The sequence below is a fragment of the Corvus kubaryi genome, unplaced genomic scaffold, assembly GCF_017639235.1.
Source record: "Corvus kubaryi isolate FWS band 111438036 unplaced genomic scaffold, C.kubaryi_AGA036_p1.0 37256, whole genome shotgun sequence".
In the NCBI taxonomy this organism is placed as follows: Eukaryota; Metazoa; Chordata; class Aves; order Passeriformes; family Corvidae; genus Corvus; species Corvus kubaryi.
Genome location: NW_024581076.1, coordinates 4,836,470 through 4,857,423, shown reverse-complemented (window position 1 = coordinate 4,857,423; position 20,954 = coordinate 4,836,470). Strand labels below are relative to the sequence as shown.

Genomic DNA, 20,954 nt, shown 5'->3' with positions numbered 1-20,954 from the left:
AATTCCAGTGAATCATAAATCCCAGTATGTTTCTCCTTTAACCCAGTCATGCACTGATGAACATTTGCAAACTAAACAATCTCCATAAAACTACTTAAAAGTACACTTTGCTACAATCCTAATTTTGGTCCTGAAGTTCACTAATCTATACAGTCACTTCATACATATAAATAGGCCAATAACTAAATTTTGTAAGTTTAGTCTTTTCCCAGGAGCACCTCACATGTTCCCTCCTCAAGATCCCTTCTCACTAAGCATTACTGCACATTCACAGAGAATCCATGTTGCCAGCTGGCTGACACATAAAATGTCCATACTTATGGGACAAGTGAGTAACACAGTCTATGAAGTTCTCATGGGGATGGATCCCATTGTCCCTAGCTCGAAAGATGTCCCTGCTTCTACCTCACAGACACCAAATCCATAATTAAAGTACCTGCAGATGCTGGTACTGCCCATATCATACCAGGATTCATGACCTTATTTTCCCAGGGTTCTGCTTCTCTAAATGGGAAATATATCCGTATCTGTCCTACGAGGCACCCCAAAATAAATGAGGAGTGCATTTAACAGTTAGAAATCCCAAATACATAATACATTCATACACTCTCTTCTAATTACACTAAATTTCTAGGACACAGATTGGTTCTTTGGAAATGTGAAAAAGTTCAGTACTCAACCACTGCAGAATCTGCTTTGGTCACCGTGATGCATTACCTGGTAAATTAGTCTTCATAATATCAATGCCAACTTGAAGCTCAGGCTCAGCTGCAAGGACTGCATAATCACCTTGGTGAGAGATATTGAAGTTGTAATTTGAATTGATACTGAGTAAGTTATTGGCCAGGAAAGGTTTTCCTTTTGATGTCCTTTGCAACTGTACTTCATTCCAAGGTATGCACAGCTCTTCTGCAATTAATTTCCGCATCAGCAGGCGACCAGCCTATGAAATAAAATGGAAGTGATTCATACAGAACTGTTGTGCTATGCGGTTGCTAGAAAACCACCTGCCTAAAAAATGTGGGTTTATTACCGTTGATATCAAGTTGTATATTTTAGCCAAATAATGTAAATTTCTCCCTTTTATAAAAGCTGAGTCAAGTCAGTTTAAGCAAAAGAGTTCACCAGAATATCAAATACATTATCACTATTAACACAGTCAACACAAGATGAAAAGCAGTCCCAGCCTAGACAAATCACAGTAGTTCCTTTCTCTACTTTATTTATGATACTTTATGGCACAAATAAATACTTTTTACACCACCCCGGACAGTAAAATTATCTTGACAGCCTTCCTTTCAGTACATTCATTCACTGCTTAGGTGCACAATGAAATACTCAACAGCTAGAAGTGATAAGTAACTCCTTCCAGACTAATTAACACGTGTGTATTAAATTACTATGTTATTAGGCGAGATTTAAAACCTGAATCATATAAAACAGCTTTATTCTCCTACACATTACACTGATGTCTTATGTATAGTCTGCCAGGGTATGCTGATTTTGTCTCCTGACGAAATTTGGTATCACGATTTAGAAGATGTGAACTCTTTCAGAGTTACTACTGACGGGAGGCTGCAAACACCGCTCTTTGCTCCTCCGTGAGGCAGAGCTTCATACTTTTATATATATCCTATATATATATATATCTATATCTATATATATATATATACACTTTTATATATATCCTTTAGCTTTACATCCCTGAAATGCCCTTGCAGGGCATGTTTTCCTACGAAAAGTCAGGAATTTGGGCAACGCTGACTCTGCAGAGAGACAACCGCGTCCCCGCTCCCCATGTACCAAGGCGGCTTTGGCATCGCGGGCAAAGACAAACTGGCCGATGCGGTCCTTCTCCTCGGGCTGCACCAGCTGCGCGGCCAGCAGCCACTCCCGGCGGCGGGGTCGCCAGGCGCCGCAGGGGAAGGCCCAGCGCACGCTGCCCATAGCCCGGCACCGCAGCCCCGGCACGGCCGCGCTCCCGGCGCCCTCCCGCGGCTCCGCCCCCCGCCGCCACGTCCCTGCCCCCGGTCCCGGCGGGAGCCTATGGGCGTGCGGAAAGCACGGGGGGACCCGCCCCCGAGGGCATCGGCCAATTCTGTGTAAGAGCGCGCTGTGAGCGACAGCGGAATGCGCCAGGTACCGACCGATCAGGGGAAAGGCGGCGCCTGCGGCTGAGCTGCGCCCGTGGTGTCGTCAGAGAGGAACCCGCTGAGGGAGATGGGCGGGCTCCCACCTGGAGTGACGGCCGGCGGAACCATTCCGAGTGCCAGTAGTAGTAGAATGACGCCGGAAGGAGCCAATCTGCTGGGGTCGCTGCTGCGGAGGGTGGGCCAGAGCGGTCGGTGAGCTGCGGGTGTTGGCTGCAGGTGGGTACGCGCTGCTCGGAGGGAGCGCTCAGGGGGGACTAGCGCTTCGCCGGCTGCGGAGAGGCGGCAGTGCCGGAGACCGCCGCATGCCGCGGCCGGGCCGCGCTGTGAGAGAAGGGGATCCCTTTGCCCCATCCCGCCCGCCCTGTCAGAATTATTCCTCCCTTAGAATGAACGGAGCCGCCGCGGGGCGCAGGCGCGGGCCTCCTGAGCATGCGCAGTAGGGGCGCTGACGCCGCTGCCCTCCCCTGGCGGGCGGGGCGGGGGCGATGGCGGCCGGAGCCGCAGGGCTGGGAGTAGTGAGGCTGGAGACGGCCGATAACCCTGGCCGGGGTACAGAGAATGTAGTTGCCCGCTAAGTTCTGCCTCCCTCGGCCCTGTGCGACACAAAGAGGTGGTTATGCCCTGGAGGGGGAGGTGGTCCTTGGTGGCAGCGCGACCCCTTGAGGACAGGTGATGCCCGGCGCATCTCTGCCATTAGCGCATCTTGCTGAGGTGTTGCCGTCAGCGCGTCCATTCGGCTGGAGAGCCGTCCGGGCCCCTGGCAGAGCTGTCGCAGAGGGCTGGGCTCTGTTTGCCTTTTATTGACTATAAAGAGGAGCTGATTGTCCCGAGAGCAGATGAAACGCGCTGCATCACCCTAGCTGGGTTCTGGCTCCTAAGGATCTGTCTGAACAAGCGCCTTTTGTGTCTCGTGCTCATTGCTCTGTTAAGAACTCTAATGGTTGTCAGAACTGGATTCCCATGTGCCCTCAATTATAGGCCATCTGTAAATCCTCAAAAGGTAATAAATTTGCTTGCCCTTTGGTTCTGGAGTTGAACCATAGCTAAAAAATTAGGGCCTATTTGAAAATTTACAGCCTGTCTTTCTGTTGCTTGCCTTTAGAAATACTTGCGCTTCATCCATCCTGTATTGACCATGTACAAATGAGGCAAAAATACTGAAAATTGTGTTCTTGCGGGTATTTCTTACATTCCTCCTTTTTTGTTGTTGTTTAGCATTCCCAGCTCACTGTTAGTATGGAAAACTGCTGTTTCTACACAGGCCAGAAGGTCTTTGTGTCTAAAATAAGTCTCAGTTATAACTGAGTATAGATTGGCCTTTGCAAAATATTTTAAACACAGAAGTAACATTCGGATTAAAAAAAAAATCATCAAGGAATCAGTAGGGTATTTGACTAATTTCAAAATATTATTCCTATTTTTCCTCATGATTTAGCAAAGCAAGGAATGGCAGAATCTTATGTATTATCCAAACCCATAGACAAAGTTAATTGACAGCAGAGGAGGATTTAACACAGTCAAGAAAAAATCCCAGGAAAATACTCTTTGCCAATATCAAACTCTAGCTGAGGCTTACATTTCAAACTTTGTATTCTGCACACTCTGAAGAGGAAATAGTGGCCTTATCTATATTTAGTTACTGATAGATGATAATACTAATGAATTGTGGATCTTACCTAGTTCCAAAAAAACCCCTCAGGTTTGATTGATAGGTTTTGCTTGTCCTGCTTTCTACTTAAAAAGATTTAAACATGTAGCAAGTTTTTTCACCAGTGGATTAATGCTTTTTTAAAAAATTGAGCTTCATGTGTAAATGCAAACTGAAGCTCAAGATGCATTATATAATATGTACTATAAGTATGGACATATCAATATAAACCCAGATCTTTATTTTAAGTAAAACATGCTATGATAATAAATCATATTAAATTATTCTCTAAAGATGCTCAATATTGCATGCATGTTTTGAAAAAGACCACATATTTTTAATCACATGCAAAAGTGACAGACTACAGAAGCCATTAAAAGCTGTGATTTTCTTTTACAGAATTTGCAGTTATTACTTTTGCCAGAATTAGAAGTACAGTATGTCATTTTAATTCCATTTTTTTCTGAAAATTAAAACTACAGTTCTTGATCTTTTTGGCTAAGAAAATAATTTGCAAAGGAACTTGATGAGTTCAAGAAATTTAATTTTAAGATAAAATCCAACCAGTTTTACTTCTTCTAAGTGCTTTTACTGCTTTATCTTAATGGGTTCATGTGTTTGTCCGGGAACATGCATTTAATGATCACTGCTTGCAGAATGGGAATCTTCCACTCTTGGAATGCTTCCAGGAATTAGTGCAATTTCCTTACTTCCTACTGGTGCCATGCTGGGTTTTTTTCCGTGTTGATTTTTTTTTTGTCACTTCTAAAGAACACAAAGCTTTAAAGTGTCTGTGTCACCTTTCAATCTGAGAATACTATCTCAACATTTATTATTGATAAATGTCACTTTTGTGGATTAAATGCCTCAAAATGTCCTGTGCACTTTTTTTGCTTGTCCTAAAATGATTGACTGAATATTATTTTTATTTGAAGTTCAGTTATTTATGAAAAACCTGTGAGACTCAGTTGCATTGACATTTCCAGGCAGGAAGTTAGAATTTTCTTAATGTTTTCAGTCTTAGGCGGTCAGTGACAATCAACACATTAATGGAATATAAAAGTACAGAACTTGTACTCAGTATTTATAGTTGAATTACATTTTAAACCACTCTTGTCTTTTTAGTCTTTTTAGCAATTAGAAGTGTCACCAAATCCTACAGATATCTGTTCTACTCTTACTCATATTAATAAATGTTAAATTAGATGTGTAGTGCAGGGTGGTGTCTTTAAAACTTGTTAACAAGTCATTTATTTCTCTCCTTTTGAATGGACAAGGAATGAAAATAGCAAATCGTTTTGATGGATATACAGTAGACTCAATAAAATATTTAATATTAGAGCTTAGAATGCTGATAATGACCTTTTCAGAACATATATTAATGTACAGATAAATTTTGTATGAAAAAACATAACTGAAAGTTTTATAAAGAAATCTATACAATGTCTTAATCTTCACTGTGCTTAATTCTTTTGTCCTAGGTACATAAAGTGTGCTGTAAAATACCAGCTCTTAGATGTACCTTTATTAAAATCTTGTTCCCTAGTAAGACATACAATCCAGGCTGGTAGAAGGCCATGTGATAAACGTAATGTTCCATTGAAGACCAATTTATTTCCCATAAGATACCTGCTAAGAAGTACTAAGATTTAATTTTTTTTTTTTTATTATTGAGTGCTGTAGCACAGCTGTATTGTGCTTTCAGACAAAAGCAGATAGATTGTTTTAAAATTGTTTGTAAGTAATAAAGTACAAAATCAGGGTTGAGTTTAGACTGGTTTTGCCAGCTGTCTTGGAAGAGGAGAGAGCATCTACCCACACAGTGTTATTTGTAATTTCTGAATGGCCACACCCTTGTGCTGGGAACAGCTTCAGTCCTGTTAAAAGGCTTTGTTCCTTTCTATTGTCAGGCAGGCACAGCCCCAACGGGCTTTTTCTGGCAAAGTATGAACTGAGCTCTGTGTGATACTTACGTGTGCTCAGTACTTTCACAAAACAGCATTCCCTAGGCTATTTCAAAGTCATACATATTTGTATGTATATTTTTATCTTACTGTTATAAAGTGATCAAACAGTTTGGTGTAAGTCTTTGCCACTGTCTTTCTGGACCTTCATCTGGGTGTTCATGCTTCTTTCTTATTACACATCCTCTGCCTAGTTTGCTATCTTTTCCTTGGTTACTCACTAAGAAATAATTGCACATCTTCCACCGTGCGCAACTTCATTAGCATATTTAAACTTTTGTAATCATTTTATTTATCAGTTGTAGCAGCTAAGACTATTTGGACTGTTGGTTTAGCAAAATCTTTTCAGCAAAAGTGTTTATTAATATACATACATTATCTGAGTATGATCAGTGCTTTGGTGGGAACTACAACAGACTCTGCACGAACAAAAGTTCATCTCTGCTCAAAGGTCACTTCACAGTTCTGTTTGCTCTTTCAAATTTAGTGGAATGGATGTGAAAACCATTTCTAGGAGGTGTATTGCACTGGTTATGATTTTAGTGTATGCCTGTATGTTCTGAAAATGTCTGTCCTGCATGTTTTTCATCTCCTTTATGAGTTTAACAGTATGCTGTGTTTACAGTCTCCTAGTATAATATCTAGGATTCAGCATATATACAGGTTATTAAATTGATAGTCTAAAGGTCATTTGGACTTTCCAGAGGAAAAGTAGAGGAAAATAAATTAAACATTTCAGTATCTTCTAGGTATAGAATTATAAGAATACTTAAGAAGGATTGTTGATGGTTCTAACTAAAAGACAATCATAAATATGTTACGTTCTCTATATATCCTTGGAAAAGGAGCATTAGCTTTGGTGAAATAAAACAATTCTGCTAGAAATTCAGTGAGGTTTTGGCAGCTGTTTGCATGCAATTAAGGTCATTTAAACACTTTCTTGTAGCTTTTTACCAATAGCTTAGATACTAAGAGGAATGTGTGTGTATCTCATATTTTGACTATGGTCTTACCAGAGTTCTCAGTGTGGTTACCTGCTATCTGAGTCAATGAGCTCATTACGTTCCAGACTGCTCTGTCCCTTACTGTCTTGGGAAAAGGACAGTGTTAAAACCGGCAAAGGGTTGTAACTAGGTGATTCCTAATGGCCCTCCCAACCCAAACCAGTCTATGATTCTACAACAGAGGGGTCTTTTAAACAGCACAACTCATGAGGCAGCCCTTATTACTGGATTTTGTGACAGATCATAAGAATGCTCTTACCCTCAGAGCTCCCAGGTGGTCCCTTATTTCATCCACCGTAATGACCAAAATAAGCTTACTATCACCAGCCTTCTGATCAGCTGCTGGCTGCTCTGTGGCCATACACAGACTGGCCATTGCTTGCCACTCCATTGTCAGGCATGCAGAATGCCTGGCCCCTCAGCTGGAGACCTGAACAGATAGTTTTGAGAAGTACATATTTGTCCCCCACACATCTGTTGTATGGGGTTGACCTTTACAACTGTGAAATTTGCATCAGTTTTCACTGTAGTGGCCAATTGGCCTCTTGTTTGAGGTGGCTTACAAGGAAAATAAGCCAGGGCAAATGTTTAACTTTTTAGGTTTGTTGTTTTATTGGGTTTTTTTGGAAAAGCAGGCTAATAGCTAAGAGGGCATTTGTCAGTGTAAGATTGTCAATGTCCAGTACAGGGAGGTTTTGTCAAGTGATGAGAGACTGGATCACGTACAGCAGTACTTGTGTCATGTTCCAGGAGATGCTGCAAGGCCGGTTGCTGAACAGCACACAGACATATCTTAAAAAGCAAAAGTAAGAGATCACAACTCTAATGAACCACTTACTGGAGCTTGGTTCTTGGTAATCCACATAAAGACAGGCTTTGTAATTGGAATCCTGTGGGAGTTTATGGAGCAAATAAAAGGAGGGGTGTTCCCCAAGCATTCCTGAGCTGCAGACCTCTTCAACATATGTCTGCACCCCCTATGTTTCTTACCCCATTGTCAAAGTTGATCAAATATTTATAAAAAAACCTATTGATTAATTCATATGGCTTTGTAGAAGACTGCATGAAATAATTATAAATGCTAGTTGGCCTTGTTTAGCATACCAAGTTTTAGCTGAATTGTTAAGATAGTTTGGAGGGCTCTAAAATCATCAACAGATTCAGTAAAGTGGTACATTAATAGCAAAATTATGAAATAAATCAGGAATTGGCTACAAGAGATCTGGAAATTAAATTTTTTTAATACAGATTTTTTTAAATGGAGAGGAGGATGAATTAGGCTAAGTCATTGCACAGCATTCATTACTACATTCCTTAATCATGGACAAAACATTAAAGATACACTTCTGAATTTTGCTTTTAAGAAAATAATGAGATACTGCTATTAGAGATTAGGATTAGGATGCACTAGATGATTTGCAAATTGGACTAGTGAGACAGTGATGAGATCTGAACCATAATGTTGTACAACAAATCTTGTATCAGTGAAAGATATTTAGGATCAAACCAGAGTAAAGAGAAAATTGCAAGAAATAATAATGAAAAACAGAAATTCAGTCTTACAAGTGGACCTTGGAAAGTTTGACAATTATTCATTCTAATGAAAGTTGAGAGAGGATATCAACACTCTTGATAATTGTAAGAGTGAATAAGTATACAAAGGAAAATTAAGTCAAATAACAATTTTAACAGAAGAATAAATATATATAAGCATTAATAAATTGATTGTGTAATTAAGAGGTTTACAGTCTCTACACCAATGTACTGGAATAGAGTTCTTGTGGTAATAGGTTGGTAAAAGAAAACTTTCTGAAACATCGATTGCGTGTATGAAAGTGATCATATGATGTCTTGCCTAAAATAGCATAGTTGGACTTGATTACAGTAGATGTTTCCATGTTCTTTACAAAAATAAAAATATTACTGAAATTTTACCTCCAGAAAGCACGTTGTAGGTTGGAGCTTGCTATACAAATTACATGTAAGAGGAGAAAGACACCTAGTATCTATTGTCAGTTCCAGAATTTTGCAGAAAGGTTTACGTTTCTTTTAGAAGAAGTGTTATTTGACCTGATGCCAAATTTAACTTTGAAATTCACTTACTTTTTTAACAAAGGTTTCATTCAAATGTGGGAAATTAATGTTATTGAAGCAACTCTGCTTTTGAAGATTCAGTCTTTTGAGGAGCAGGCTTTTAAATTCATAAGAAAAGGGTATTCTAGAAAATTCTGACATATGAAAAAGTTTTATGATTTATGGAAGTTGGGGTTTATGAGGCCATACATTATCAGAATAAATGGTGGTCTTGTTCTTCTGTATTTTCCTAGTTCCTCAGGCTTAGAATGGAAAGAGTGAATACGTTGAGATTGTCTGGCCATGGGAAGGAGAAGATGCCTGCTCCAAGGGTGCCAGTGCTGGCAGCAAGATCACTGGATCTCTTCTATTCCAGGAGACATGGAGGTCTATTTGTGGTTGGAGCTACCTGACTAGATAAAGTATAGATCAGTCTGCTGTGAAAGTACCTCACATGAAGAAGACTGCCTGATGGTTTAGTTTGCTCTGAATGTATCATGTCATCAGATAAGCCTTTCCATGAAATTAAAAACCAAAACCAGTATTTTCTTGTTTCTGGGTTTTGTTTGGAATTTTTTGTCCCCTGTCAATTCAGGTGGGCCCTTACCTGTTGCTGTTTCTAATTGGAATTGTGGAAGCAAAATCCTGGAATAAAAAAAATCGGAATGTTTCTTTAAGCTTTAAAATAGGCAATCTTGACTCAGAGTTGCAGTAAGGGCAGTTTATGCATCTGGAATATATAAATAGCTCTTTAAATAGGTGTAAATAAAATATACTTATGTTTAAAGTTTCTTTATGTTGACAAAGTGGAGTAAAATATTTTCATTGTAAAACCCAGTTAAAGCCAATTTACCATAGAAAAAAACACACTTCAGTGTAGGGATTTTCATCACAAAAAAGACTTGGCTGCTGAAAGGGAGATGGTCTTAAATTTAAATGTGTTCTAAAGCCAGTTAATTTACGCCACTGTAAATGAAACTCAGAGTGGGCAAACATAAAGCTTCCTAACAAGACTAGAGGTACATGACAAAATCAGTTGCAACTGAGTAAACACTCAAAGGTGTACTGTCACCAAATTGTCTCTAAATGACCCTATTTGGTAAGCCCCAGCAATCCTGTGATTCAGCCAGGCTGTTGGTGTTTGTATTCCGTTATTGCAGTCCAGAGTGCCTCATGGGAATCCACTTAGGAAGCAGTCTAGTAGCTTGTGTCTCCCTTCCACTACAAACTGTAGAGTGATGAGCCTTTTGGAATGTAAAATATGTAACAAAGTTTTCTTTTTCTATCTTAATTTTACATAAAATTGTAAGAATTTGGGGGTTTTTGAGGGTAAGCCTAGGACTAGTCTTTCTCTTAAATGACAATTAAACACACTCCTTGATGTGCTTCCTTTGGATTTTACTGAAAAAATTCCTACAGGTGGGTATTATCTGTAGAATTGTTCTCTGATATATGGCAGATAATTTACTTTTAAAAATATGCCATGTGTATATATTTTACAAAATAGTAGTATTATCAAATTCAGTGTAAAAATCACTTATAACACAAATTTCTAACTGTGCATAGGATTTACAAACTAAATTAAATGCTGGGAACTTCTTTGTTTGTTTTACAGTGTATTGATTTTGCTTGGTTTTTTTTATTTTAATAATAAGACTGTAGAATCAATTACTTATTTTTCCATTTCAGGAATAGATTGAAGAAAACATGGCCAATCAACGGGATTACATTAGCAGACCTATTTGCAATGGAATTTCTGTTCCTGAAAATAAAATCAATTCCTTAGTGGCTGAAGGTCATGGACAACAAATTCTAAAAGTACTACAAAAGTTCAGAGAACAAAATATATTTTTTGATTTTAAAATTCTTGTGAAAGATGAAATAATTCCCTGTCATCGTTGTGTACTGGCAGCATGCAGTGATTTTTTCAGGTAAACCTATTTTTGGCATGAATATGCAGGAAATAGATTCTAAGTTCTCTGGGAGGGAGGGAAGGAATAGAATTCAAAAAAAAAAAAAAAAAAAGTGAAAAAAAATTACAACAATTTACATATATCTGCAGAGTTTTGAGCAAAGCATTCAAACATCATTTTAAGGGTATGCCAGTTCTTCGTATTTTCAAAAAATCACAAGGACTCTGTGAATCAGATTCTGACAGCAATCCAAACTCTGAAGTTTCAAATCATGTGTGGTTGTGCTGTTAGGTAGAACTGGCACAAGTTAAATATATTTAGGAGTTACCTGTTGCCCATATCAGTTCTTGAAGGTCTGCAAGGATATTGTTTGACTTGTGACACATTTGTATTGCGAAACTTAACAGATTGACTACAAATACATCTTGTACTGAGCAATTGTGGATAAATTGTACATAACTTTTGAATGGAACTGGTTTTTGTTTGTCCAAGATGAGTGGTCAGTGTGGTTGAGATTGTCTTCAGAGGTATTTAAACAGATATGCATACTTTTCCTAAACTACAGATTTCAGCCTTTCAGCATGAAATGGATCTTCCTTCTGGTGCTTAAAGCTATGTATTCTTAAAGGACAGCCAGATCATTCACATACAGAATATTAATTTATAAAGAAACCTTGCTAACCCTTTTATTAGAAAGGTTCACACTTGCAGTTCCACACTGAAAGTGTTTCTGAACACAGTTAACGAAAAACAGAGCTAAGACTCTAACAGAAAAAATGGACTCCTGGGAATGAGTTAATGGCCTCAATTCGGTTGCCCGTACATAGGTGAGTGTTATTTTCAAATGTCCTGGAACATACCATGGTCTAAGTGAGTCTGCCATGTATGACAGAAGACAGCTAGATGTGTTCTAAGAATTACTGAAAAAAGAAGAAATGCAGATGAAATGAGTACTTTCTCCACTGTAGCAGCAGATTTGTTTTTTTCTCTGACACACGGAACTACTTCATTTGTTTTTAACTTCTTGACAGCACCGAGATGATCTGGTAGAAAGAAATATTAGGATGAAATAGCTTCCAGTGGTAATTTTTAGAACTGAAGTTAAGCACATATGGAAATGCATGTGTCCTTTTCATTACTTACAGACTCTGCAGATTAAAATCTGCCAGGAGAGATCTCTCCCTGCTCCTAACGGTTAATACAGCGGATAATAGCAGCCATCAGATTCATAAGTTGTCCTGGAATGCAAGGCCCATTTTTTACCTTCAAGGAATAAAAATTATCTAAATCCACTAGATACATTTTAAAATGGAACACCTTTTGTCTTTCCTGGCCTTTGGACTTCTCTTAAGTTTTGGCTTCATTGTGTAAACCCAAGATTCAGCAATATTTTGATCCTTACTTGTTAGCTTCCAGAGTCAAAGCCTTTGTCTACATTGCTCTCCTTCTACTGGTATTATTCAGTTGCTATTTTACTCCCTGATTAGAGATTTCATAGCTCTTGGGTTAATGAGGAAAGGATTATAAGGGTCATCACTTAGTATGCAAAGAGGTCTTTGGGACACAGGTGTCTTACTGTAATTTTATGTTCTTGTTCAGGAAGTCAGGCAAGTTCCTGCTTTACCAGATGTTCATGTCCCAAAAAGTATGTGCTATACACAGTGATGTTTTTCCTCTTTGGCTTCAGAAAAGGATGGGATTGTAAAAATCCCATACAACAGAGATACTAAGTGTATAACTGAACTATGATATAACACTTTTTTTAATATGAATTAACTATGATGTATTAATGATCCAGATTCTGTCCTTTGCATTTGATGATTTATCCAACTCTTCCTCCACTATTACATTGTGTCATATTCAGAAGCCACTGCTTCCCAGCCTGATGCTTAGGCTCTGAGAGGGTAGGGCAAGGGATATTGCAGCACTGTTCTGTTACCAGCACTTACCAGCTTGTAAAACTTTAGATATTTTATCTTGCCTTGTTAGATTGTGTGAAATAGTTAAATGTTATTACATACTTAGAATAAGGCAGTTAAAGTTGTAATAAAATTTCCTCAAATCTACTGATCAATAGTTCATTCCACAATTTCAACTATCATCTTTGTATTCAGTCACAATCTACTTTCTGCACAGTTTCATTGTGTCATGCAATCATATGTCAAAACCTCATTTTTTCTCTGACATTGGCCTGTACTCATACATCACTGTCAACTCTAAAGCAAGAATTAAGTTTCCTTGTGTTTTTTTTCCTCATTAATCCCTCACCTACTTTTATTTCTGAGGACTACACCCATCATCTCTCTGGCCATTTGCTCAGCCTGCATTTTGGAAGGCTTTTTTTTTTCCACTTAATTTTATATATTCATCCACAGTGCATGACCTAACTCATGGGGCTTTTATACTATGTACTTTTTAAATCAGCCTTTCTTTCCTAAGCTGTTGAAACTGATGCTGTCCTGAACAATTTCACATTTTCTCTCACATTGAGAGCTGCAGACTTAATCACTGTTTGTGAAAATCCATAGAAAACACAGGTGCATTTTGTTAAGCCATCACTTTGAATATGTTCTTATTCTTGGTATGTTTTTCTTCAAACACACCAAGTAAATTCATTGTTCATATAAGAACTTCCATATTTTAGACCTATTTTAGACCAGCCCACAGTATTACGTGCCCCTGATTGTCTCCTTCCACATTAGTGTTCTCTTCTGTTTGCTAAATCTTTGTGTGTATCTTTTCTGTATTTTATTCACAGAGCCATGTTTGAAGTTAATATGAAAGAACGAGATGATGGCAATGTTACTATTAGTAACCTATCACCCAAGGCAGTGAAAGCTTTTCTTGATTATGCTTACACAGGAAAAACAGAGATAACCAATGATAATGTGGAAATGCTCTTCCAACTGTCATCATTTCTTCAAGTTTCACTCCTTTCCAAAGCTTGCAGTGACTTCCTAATAAAAAGTATTGATCTTGTGAATTGCTTACAGTTGCTTTCTCTATCAGAAAGTTATGGGTCCGTCCGCTTGTTTGATCATGCACTAGATTTTGTACAACACCACTTTTCATTGCTGCTCAGATCAAGTGATTTTTTGGAGATGAATTTTGAGATATTACAAAAATGTCTTGAGGCTGATGAACTAAATGTCCCTGAGGAAGAATCAGTGTTGAAAGCTGTCCTCCAATGGACCAAACACAACTTAGAAACACGGCAGAAATACCTGCCTAATTTGATTAAAAAAGTGAGATTACACCAGTTACCTGAAAAAACTTTGCAGGACTTTCTGCATTCTGAAGAACACTTACTTAAGAGTGCTAATTGCTCAGTAATAATCAATGATGCAGTTAAAAGTGTGCAGAACTTTAGTGGATTGTTTCCAGATGCACGTCCTTCAACAACAGAAAAATATATATTTGTTCATAAAACTGATGAAGATGGAGAAAACAGACATACATTCTGCTACAACATCAAAACAGATAAATGGAAAGAACTACCACATACGCACATGATCGATCTGCCAGGGTCAAGTTTATCTAGCTATGGTGAAAAAATATTTATAACTGGAGGATGCAAGGGGAATTGTTATAGGACTGTCAGGCTTCATATTGCTGAACCGTTTCATGATGCCACTGACCAAACCTGGTGCTACTGTCCAGTCAGCAATGAATTCTCCATAGTGTCAGCTATGAAGAAACCACGGACAATGCACACGTCTGTTGTAACCTTAAACCAGCTCTTTGTAATAGGTGGAAAGACCAGAGGAGCTCAAGAAACTCGGAGTCTTTTGGATGTAGAATCCTATAATCCTCTTTCCAAAGACTGGAAATCTGTAAGCCAATTACCAAGAGGTATCTACTATCCAGAAGCAAGTGCATGCCAGAATATAATTTACGTCCTTGGCTCAGAAGTAGAGATTACTGATGCCTTTAATCCATCTCTTGACTGTTTCTTCAAGTATAATGCTATGACTGATCAGTGGTCTGAGCTTGTAGCAGAATTTGGGCAGTTTTTCCATGCAACTCTAATCAAAGCTGTTCCAGTGAACTGTACATTGTACATATGTGATCTCTCCACCTACAAGGTCTACAGTTTTTGCCCAGAAACCTGTGTTTGGAAAGGGGAAGGATCTTTTGAATGCGCTGGCTTTAATGCAGGGGCAGTTGGGACAGAAGACAAAATTTATATACTAGGTGGTGATTATGCTCCAGAAGAAATCACAGATGAAGTTCAAGTCTACCACAGTAGCAGGTCTGAGTGGGAAGAAGTTTCACCAATGCCAAGAGCCTTAACTGAGTTTTACTGTCAGGTCATTCAGTTTAATAAGTATAGGGACCCCTGGTCACCTGTACTGACAATTTGCTCTGGAGAATTTTGAAACTCCTGAGTCAAAAGAGTCTATGTAAATGCATAAGTTTTAGAACACTTTTTAAGTATTAGTTTACAGATGGAGAAATACGTACCCATTTGTTTAAATTTTCAGTTTAAATTATATGCTGTAGGATTGCTTTTGGAAGAGTCCATTAAAATGTCATTCATGCTAGTCATTATACAGACAGTATTACTTAATTTTATATACAACTTTTCTCTGTAATGATCAGAATAATTTTCAAAATACTACTTTTCAAAAAAGAATATTCATGAGGAATTTGTTGTGTAACATGTGCCATTATTTCTGTAATATTCACAGTTGTCCCAATAGACAAATTGCTAAATGAGAAAACTGACTGTGATACTGTTTTCCCTATGTAACTGAAGTTTAAAAGAAATTTTCATTAGTGTTATTTAGATTTTCTATGTTCATAAACCTGTAAGAGGAATTCATTGTCAGCTTTATCTTATCAGAATGACCTTAGCAAGGACAAGAGCCAAAGTGACCTTCACAGTATTAAAACCAGGTATCTAACTTGAAGAGACTGATAATTCCTGTCATCTTACTTTAGCTCTTCAGGTTTACCAGTTTTTCTCCATCCTTGTGCCTTAGTAGTAGCTTTATTTTCCGTTTCCATCCCATTAACTGTGGCAAGGTAAACTTCAATAACATACTGCAGGATAGGTAGGATTTCTACAGGATGGATGGTTCATGTGATATCTTTGCTTCAGTCATGTTGTTGACTAAAGAAAAAACACTTCAGGATGTTTTCTAACAGAAGTCTTCCATCTCTGAAGTCTTCAGTGCTACCTACTAAGCAGTCACTAGGCTGCTGATAGCAGCACGCTGTAGAACCAGCTGTAGCTGTTGCTTCCGTTAACTATGGGAAAAGTTTGTATCTTGTCATACATCAAATACAAAGTTACAAAACTGCACCCCCATATTAAAAGTCAATAGTAAATAGTTTTTCTGAGGTGAGAAATCATCTCTTGTGGTTTAAATTAATTAAAACACTTTATCTTAAACTTCATGGTAATTTTAAATGTTAAAATAGTACACAGTAAACACTACACTATATATTGCTTGATAAACTTTAAGTAGTCAGCTGTTATAATGTTAAAATTGTAATGGACTTTTAGTGCTAATATTAATCTAGCCATACGTTGTGAAGTAAATTTGATCTCATGCTTACAAAGTCAGTCCTCCTTCTGACAGGAGGACATGAAATTAGCTAGGTTTCATCAGTTAATTTGTAATCTTCCACAGCCTGAGAATTTCCTTTTTTACCAGGTATCCAGATAAGACACTGAGAGCCCTTATGTTCCATGTAAGTATTGTGAAAGCAGGTTGTCTTCTGCCAGACAAAATAATGGTTCTAAACATCTAAGCACACCTTTTCAAGCAGTTTAAAACATGAATAAAGTTTAGTGAGGCATCAGAGACATCTTTCATATGTCTCGAGACAACTGTGGTAAGTTCATTGTCACATCACTACTGCATGTACTTTTTGCAAAACCTAAGCTGAATATTAATGCTTAAAGCTTAATATTGCCTAGAACATTCTTCTGTTTTAAACAGTCAGCAATGGAAAGTTCCAATTCTGTGATTGACTCTGTAATTTGTTATCAGATACCTTTATAAATTTAGATAACATTCATCATAACAATTTTCATAAGTATGTAAATGAAAATTATGCGCATTTAGAGAACATGTTAATCGAGCAGAACCCTTCCACTCAATAATTTCTGTGTATTAACGTGTGTCAATTCTGTAGAAGTAAGTAGCTTGTTACAGTATTTCAGGCAACTTCCACATTTATTTTGTTTTTTTTCATTATAAGTCTCCATATTTTAAATAAATGTAGCTAGGTAACCTTTACAATCATGTTACAGAAATGCAAGTATTTTTATATTGGGACACAACTGCTTTTTGTTAGTGCAAAGCAAGTGTATTGAGTAGAGAGAGGAAGAATACTATTCCTGCTTACTGAAACAATAGGAAAAACCAGACACATAGGAAAACAGTAGTTTTAGTTTTAATAAAGCTACTCAGGGTAGCATAGAGACTTCATTAACCATAATTATTGCAACTTGTCACATCATTGGAATACGAGGTGCAATTCACCTTTGCTTGTGTATTTGTGTTGTTTTTATACCTGAGTAATATGAGTATGCAATTTATGCATTGAGAAAAGTAACATATTATGCCCATAGTACATGGGTATAAATAGCTATGCAAATTGGAAGAGATTAGAGAATTGCAAGGTTTTTTAATTGCCACTGTCATGACCAGACTGCTGGATCACATAAACAGCAAGCAACTCATTCAGGTGATGCTCTTTCCCCTAAGTTTTTCCCTACAGCAGATCTTTTTGGCACTCTTCCACCCAGCTACTTGCTATAAGATTGGCATCTGACATTAGACAGAGCAGTGATGTATGTGAGATATTCCTCAGTATAGACAGTGAAAACTGACTGAAGCTGAATTGGGAAAATAGTCATGCTTTAATATTCTACACTACGCTTGTGTAGGAACTAATGTCAGTTCCCAGTTTGACAAACTATTCATGGATTTCACAGGGACTTGAGCTGTCTTACTCAGTGATCAGGAAATAATGTAGTAATGTCAGTTGCTTTCTAATGTTGCTTACAGAAGAGTTACTGTGAAATGGTACTGATTTTCTGCAGTTAGGCAGGTAAGCCTGTACTACAGCTCTCGCAGAAGGAAAAAGGTAATTTGCCACATTTCCACATACAAAGTGTTAAATCTGGTAGCAGAATTGAATGCAGAAGAAGCGGAAGTGTTAGAAAGTCATGGTTAAAAACAAGGCTTCATAGAAGTAAGGACCTATGTTCCAAACCCTGTGATTAATTGCTAAAGATGTAAGAAATCTCAGTGAACTACACAAAAGAATATGAATTACTTGCATGAATAACTGTTGTAGGTCTGGATCAAACAGATTTTTCAGTCTACACAGCAGTTATGCAATTAAAAAAAAAGGTCACAAAATTAATGCAAAGTGAGCTTTTTGATATCTTTTCTGACTTTTCAAAGCTCTTTGAATCAAAGCTTTATGAAAAAGTACCTTCATCTAAAAATAGTAACTAGATTAACGATTACCTATGTTCTCACTGAAATAGTGATGTTTAAACATACAAAATGCATGTAAAATTATAATCTACTATTTGCACTTAAATGATGTAACCAAAACATTTCCAATAGTATTCTATTTTATGTCACAGAATACATTATAAGCATGACCAGTATAGTATACACGAAGATAATATATATTGTATGTGGGATTTTAATATCCAGTGATGATTATATTGGGTAATCGCAATTTTTAAAGAATGCTGTCAAAACATTATGGCACTTTGGTAATGTCATCATACTGGTTTAGTTGTTATAATAAATATCAATTATTCAGGTGTTTTATTGATTGTGTTTGCACAGACCTGATGATTATTATTTAAGGACTAATTAATTTGTCTTCTATATTCTAAATATATTTGTAATAATTCAGTTTACTGCTGTTAAAAATTCATTATATTCACAAAATGGAGTAGATTTTTTTGGGTTAGATTTATTTATGGTATTACTCTGTGAAGAAAATTGTTTACCTCCTCTGGTTAGTACTGGGTAGTAGGTAAGGTATAGGCTATAGAATGTGCTGACTGCAGTTCCTAATGTGGAGATTAATTTTAGATGTTTCTGTTTGTAGACCAACAGGAGGCAGCATAAGATCTATTTTAATTAAAACAGACTGAAAACAGGGATGTATTTGAGAATATTTATAGTTGAACATTATGCTCAATTTACTTTTTCCCTTCTAACACCCAATAAAGCATAGAGAACAGTAACATTTTGCTGCTGCCTGGGCTCTGCTGATATGTGGAAAGTACGATATTACACGTTTGCCGAGATGTTCATTCTTTTGTGAAATAAAGCACTAAGCAACTGAAACCTTGTTGGGTCTCTTTTTTTTTTTTTTTCCAGTGAGGTTCAAACTGCAGAGAATCTACAGTGTTTCTAATGCAGGTAATCTCTTTTCAGTTTTTGTTTTTTTCTAATTGGAGAACATTTTGAATGCTATAACCAAGAAAGCAACTAGCATGGATGGAAACTGCAGTGACGGGGGTTTAGACTTACCCTCGGACCTTGTATTTGTACATCCTTTGCCTACTGAGTTACTGTTCCCATGCTCATTTTAATTGTCTGCTGAAAAGTTCCTAAGTTTACCATTGTAAGGTACTCATTTAAATTGGTATCTTTTTTAGTTAGATGAGATAGATATACAGGTTTTTTAACAGTTTAAGTATTGCAAATGACTTGGTGTTCATTTTTATTGAAATGGACCTTCCATACTAGTAGAAGTAGCTTTAAATAAAAGGAGATAAAAGCTACTTAGTCTAAAATTAGCATGCCAAGGCATGAAGAAATGACATCAATATGAAGTGACGGAGCCCAGTGTTGTCTTGTATTCTTCCAAAACTTAAAATTCTGTAACTCCAAGACTCCTGTGTAGATAAATTAGAGTTAAATCAATACAGATTAACCTTCCAGCACTCCAAGGCCTTTGCCCCAAAAGCCTTTCAGCTAGCAAAATCCTTTTGGAGACATGTACAAAGCATTCTAACAGCATTCACAATATTAAAAGCTTATATGGAACAATGAAGGGATTCACAGACCAAATCTGAGAGCCCAAGTTGCATAACCCTGTGCACAATCAGAAGGAAATTGTATATGTATGTTCTACAGATCCAGGGAATTCTCCATGGACTTGGAACAGTTTGCATCTGAAGTAGACCATATGGTAGGGATTTTCTTACTGTCATCAAAAGCAAGGAAGAAAGAATCTGATTTAACGATTAAAATACACAGAAATTACACATAAATTCAAGACAGCTCACATAAATGAAGGAGATCCAAGGATTTTTGTTGGAGGAAGCTGGTATACACCAGGATTTTTCACCAGTGATCAGTAGCCTCCATAAAAGTGGAGTAACTATTTTGGGAGAAAGTAGAGCTATTTAGGTTTATGTGCATGGCTACTCTAGGAAACCATATGCTTCCTAGTTGAAGTTATTCTAATGGATACTAATCATATTTGGTCTGTTTCTCCTTCACAATAAAAGACGGATATTCAATGAGGTATAATTAGGACTAATTATTTTTGCAGACTGGCAGAGGTTCAGACTGTTAATGACTTCCACTTTCCATCATTTGTCCACCTACTTGCACCTGAATCTAATTTGAGCTAGCTTACAAGACCTTTAGGGTGCGCTTGAGCACTGTTAAAATACTGGTAATAATGTAAAAGGAAGCCAAGTTCATGCATGGGTCTCAGTAAGAAATATCCCTGTATTATATATGCCATCAGAGTGGCATAGTGTTGCCACGCTACTCCTTACCATTTTCCTTTTTAACATGATTTTCAGTACACAATGAGCAAGCATGGCAGCAAAACTATCACTACCTGTAAGCAAACTGGTAAATTAATAGTTGGCTGCAACTGGAAAATACCATTTTAGGGAGATCTGTAGTTTCATCACCGTTATGCTTATTGAAAGCTGTATCAATCAAATAACTACCTCTCCAGTGAAAGAACTTGGAATGAAAGGACTGAGCAAGTAATTGTTAGCGAATATGCAAAGTAATAAATGCGCAGATCAGGTTAGGCAGAATAGAAGTACGTAACTTCGGAAAAGTAGGGTTACATCATCAAGGCAACAGGAGATAACACAGAGGGCAAGGACCAGACACAGCTTGTGTCGTAGGGGGGACGAGGAGCCCCAAGCCCGAAAGCTCCAGGAAAGGGTTTTGTGT

The 20,954-nt window shown here is 37.6% G+C and overlaps 2 protein-coding genes across 7 annotated transcripts in view; one reads left to right on the top strand and one right to left on the bottom strand.

Moving 5' to 3' along the window:
* The window catches only part of AASDHPPT (aminoadipate-semialdehyde dehydrogenase-phosphopantetheinyl transferase), a 31,332-nt gene extending 29,003 nt beyond the window's left edge, over positions 1-2,329 (bottom strand). Inside the window, exons 1-2 of one of the 2 annotated variants that reach the window (XM_042023825.1) lie at positions 2,237-2,329; positions 718-943 (exon numbers count right to left, since the gene is read on the bottom strand). In XM_042023825.1, the coding sequence (XP_041879759.1) occupies positions 718-928 (211 nt within the window). In that variant the 5' untranslated portion in view covers positions 929-943; positions 2,237-2,329. Of the gene's footprint in view, positions 1-717; positions 944-1,803; positions 1,991-2,236 lie in introns of those variants that run through there. The other variant, XM_042023823.1, reaches the window with a different exon arrangement.
* On the top strand, positions 2,282-19,091 carry KBTBD3 (kelch repeat and BTB domain containing 3). 5 transcript variants are annotated; one of them, XM_042023818.1, is made up of 4 exons: positions 2,284-2,369; positions 9,097-9,229; positions 10,532-10,773; positions 13,514-19,091. In XM_042023818.1, the coding sequence occupies exons 3-4, from the start codon at positions 10,550-10,552 to the stop codon at positions 15,132-15,134; spliced, it is 1,845 nt and encodes a 614-aa protein (XP_041879752.1). In that variant the 5' UTR covers positions 2,284-2,369; positions 9,097-9,229; positions 10,532-10,549; the 3' UTR covers positions 15,135-19,091. The 5 variants fall into 5 exon arrangements, with proteins under 5 accessions (XP_041879750.1, XP_041879752.1, XP_041879749.1 ...); XM_042023815.1 differs by having other exon boundaries at positions 9,097-10,261; XM_042023817.1 differs by lacking the exon at positions 2,284-2,369 and adding an exon at positions 2,509-3,153 and having other exon boundaries at positions 9,097-10,261.
* Positions 19,092-20,954: the final 1,863 nt, after the last annotated feature.

Coding starts and splice junctions, on each gene's coding strand:
- KBTBD3 (XM_042023816.1), top strand. CDS start 10,550: ATGGCCAATCAACGGGATTACATTAGCAGACCTATTTGCAATGGAATT. Junction 10,774..13,513: donor GCATGCAGTGATTTTTTCAG/GTAAACCTATTT, acceptor TTTTATTCACAG/AGCCATGTTTGAAGTTAATA.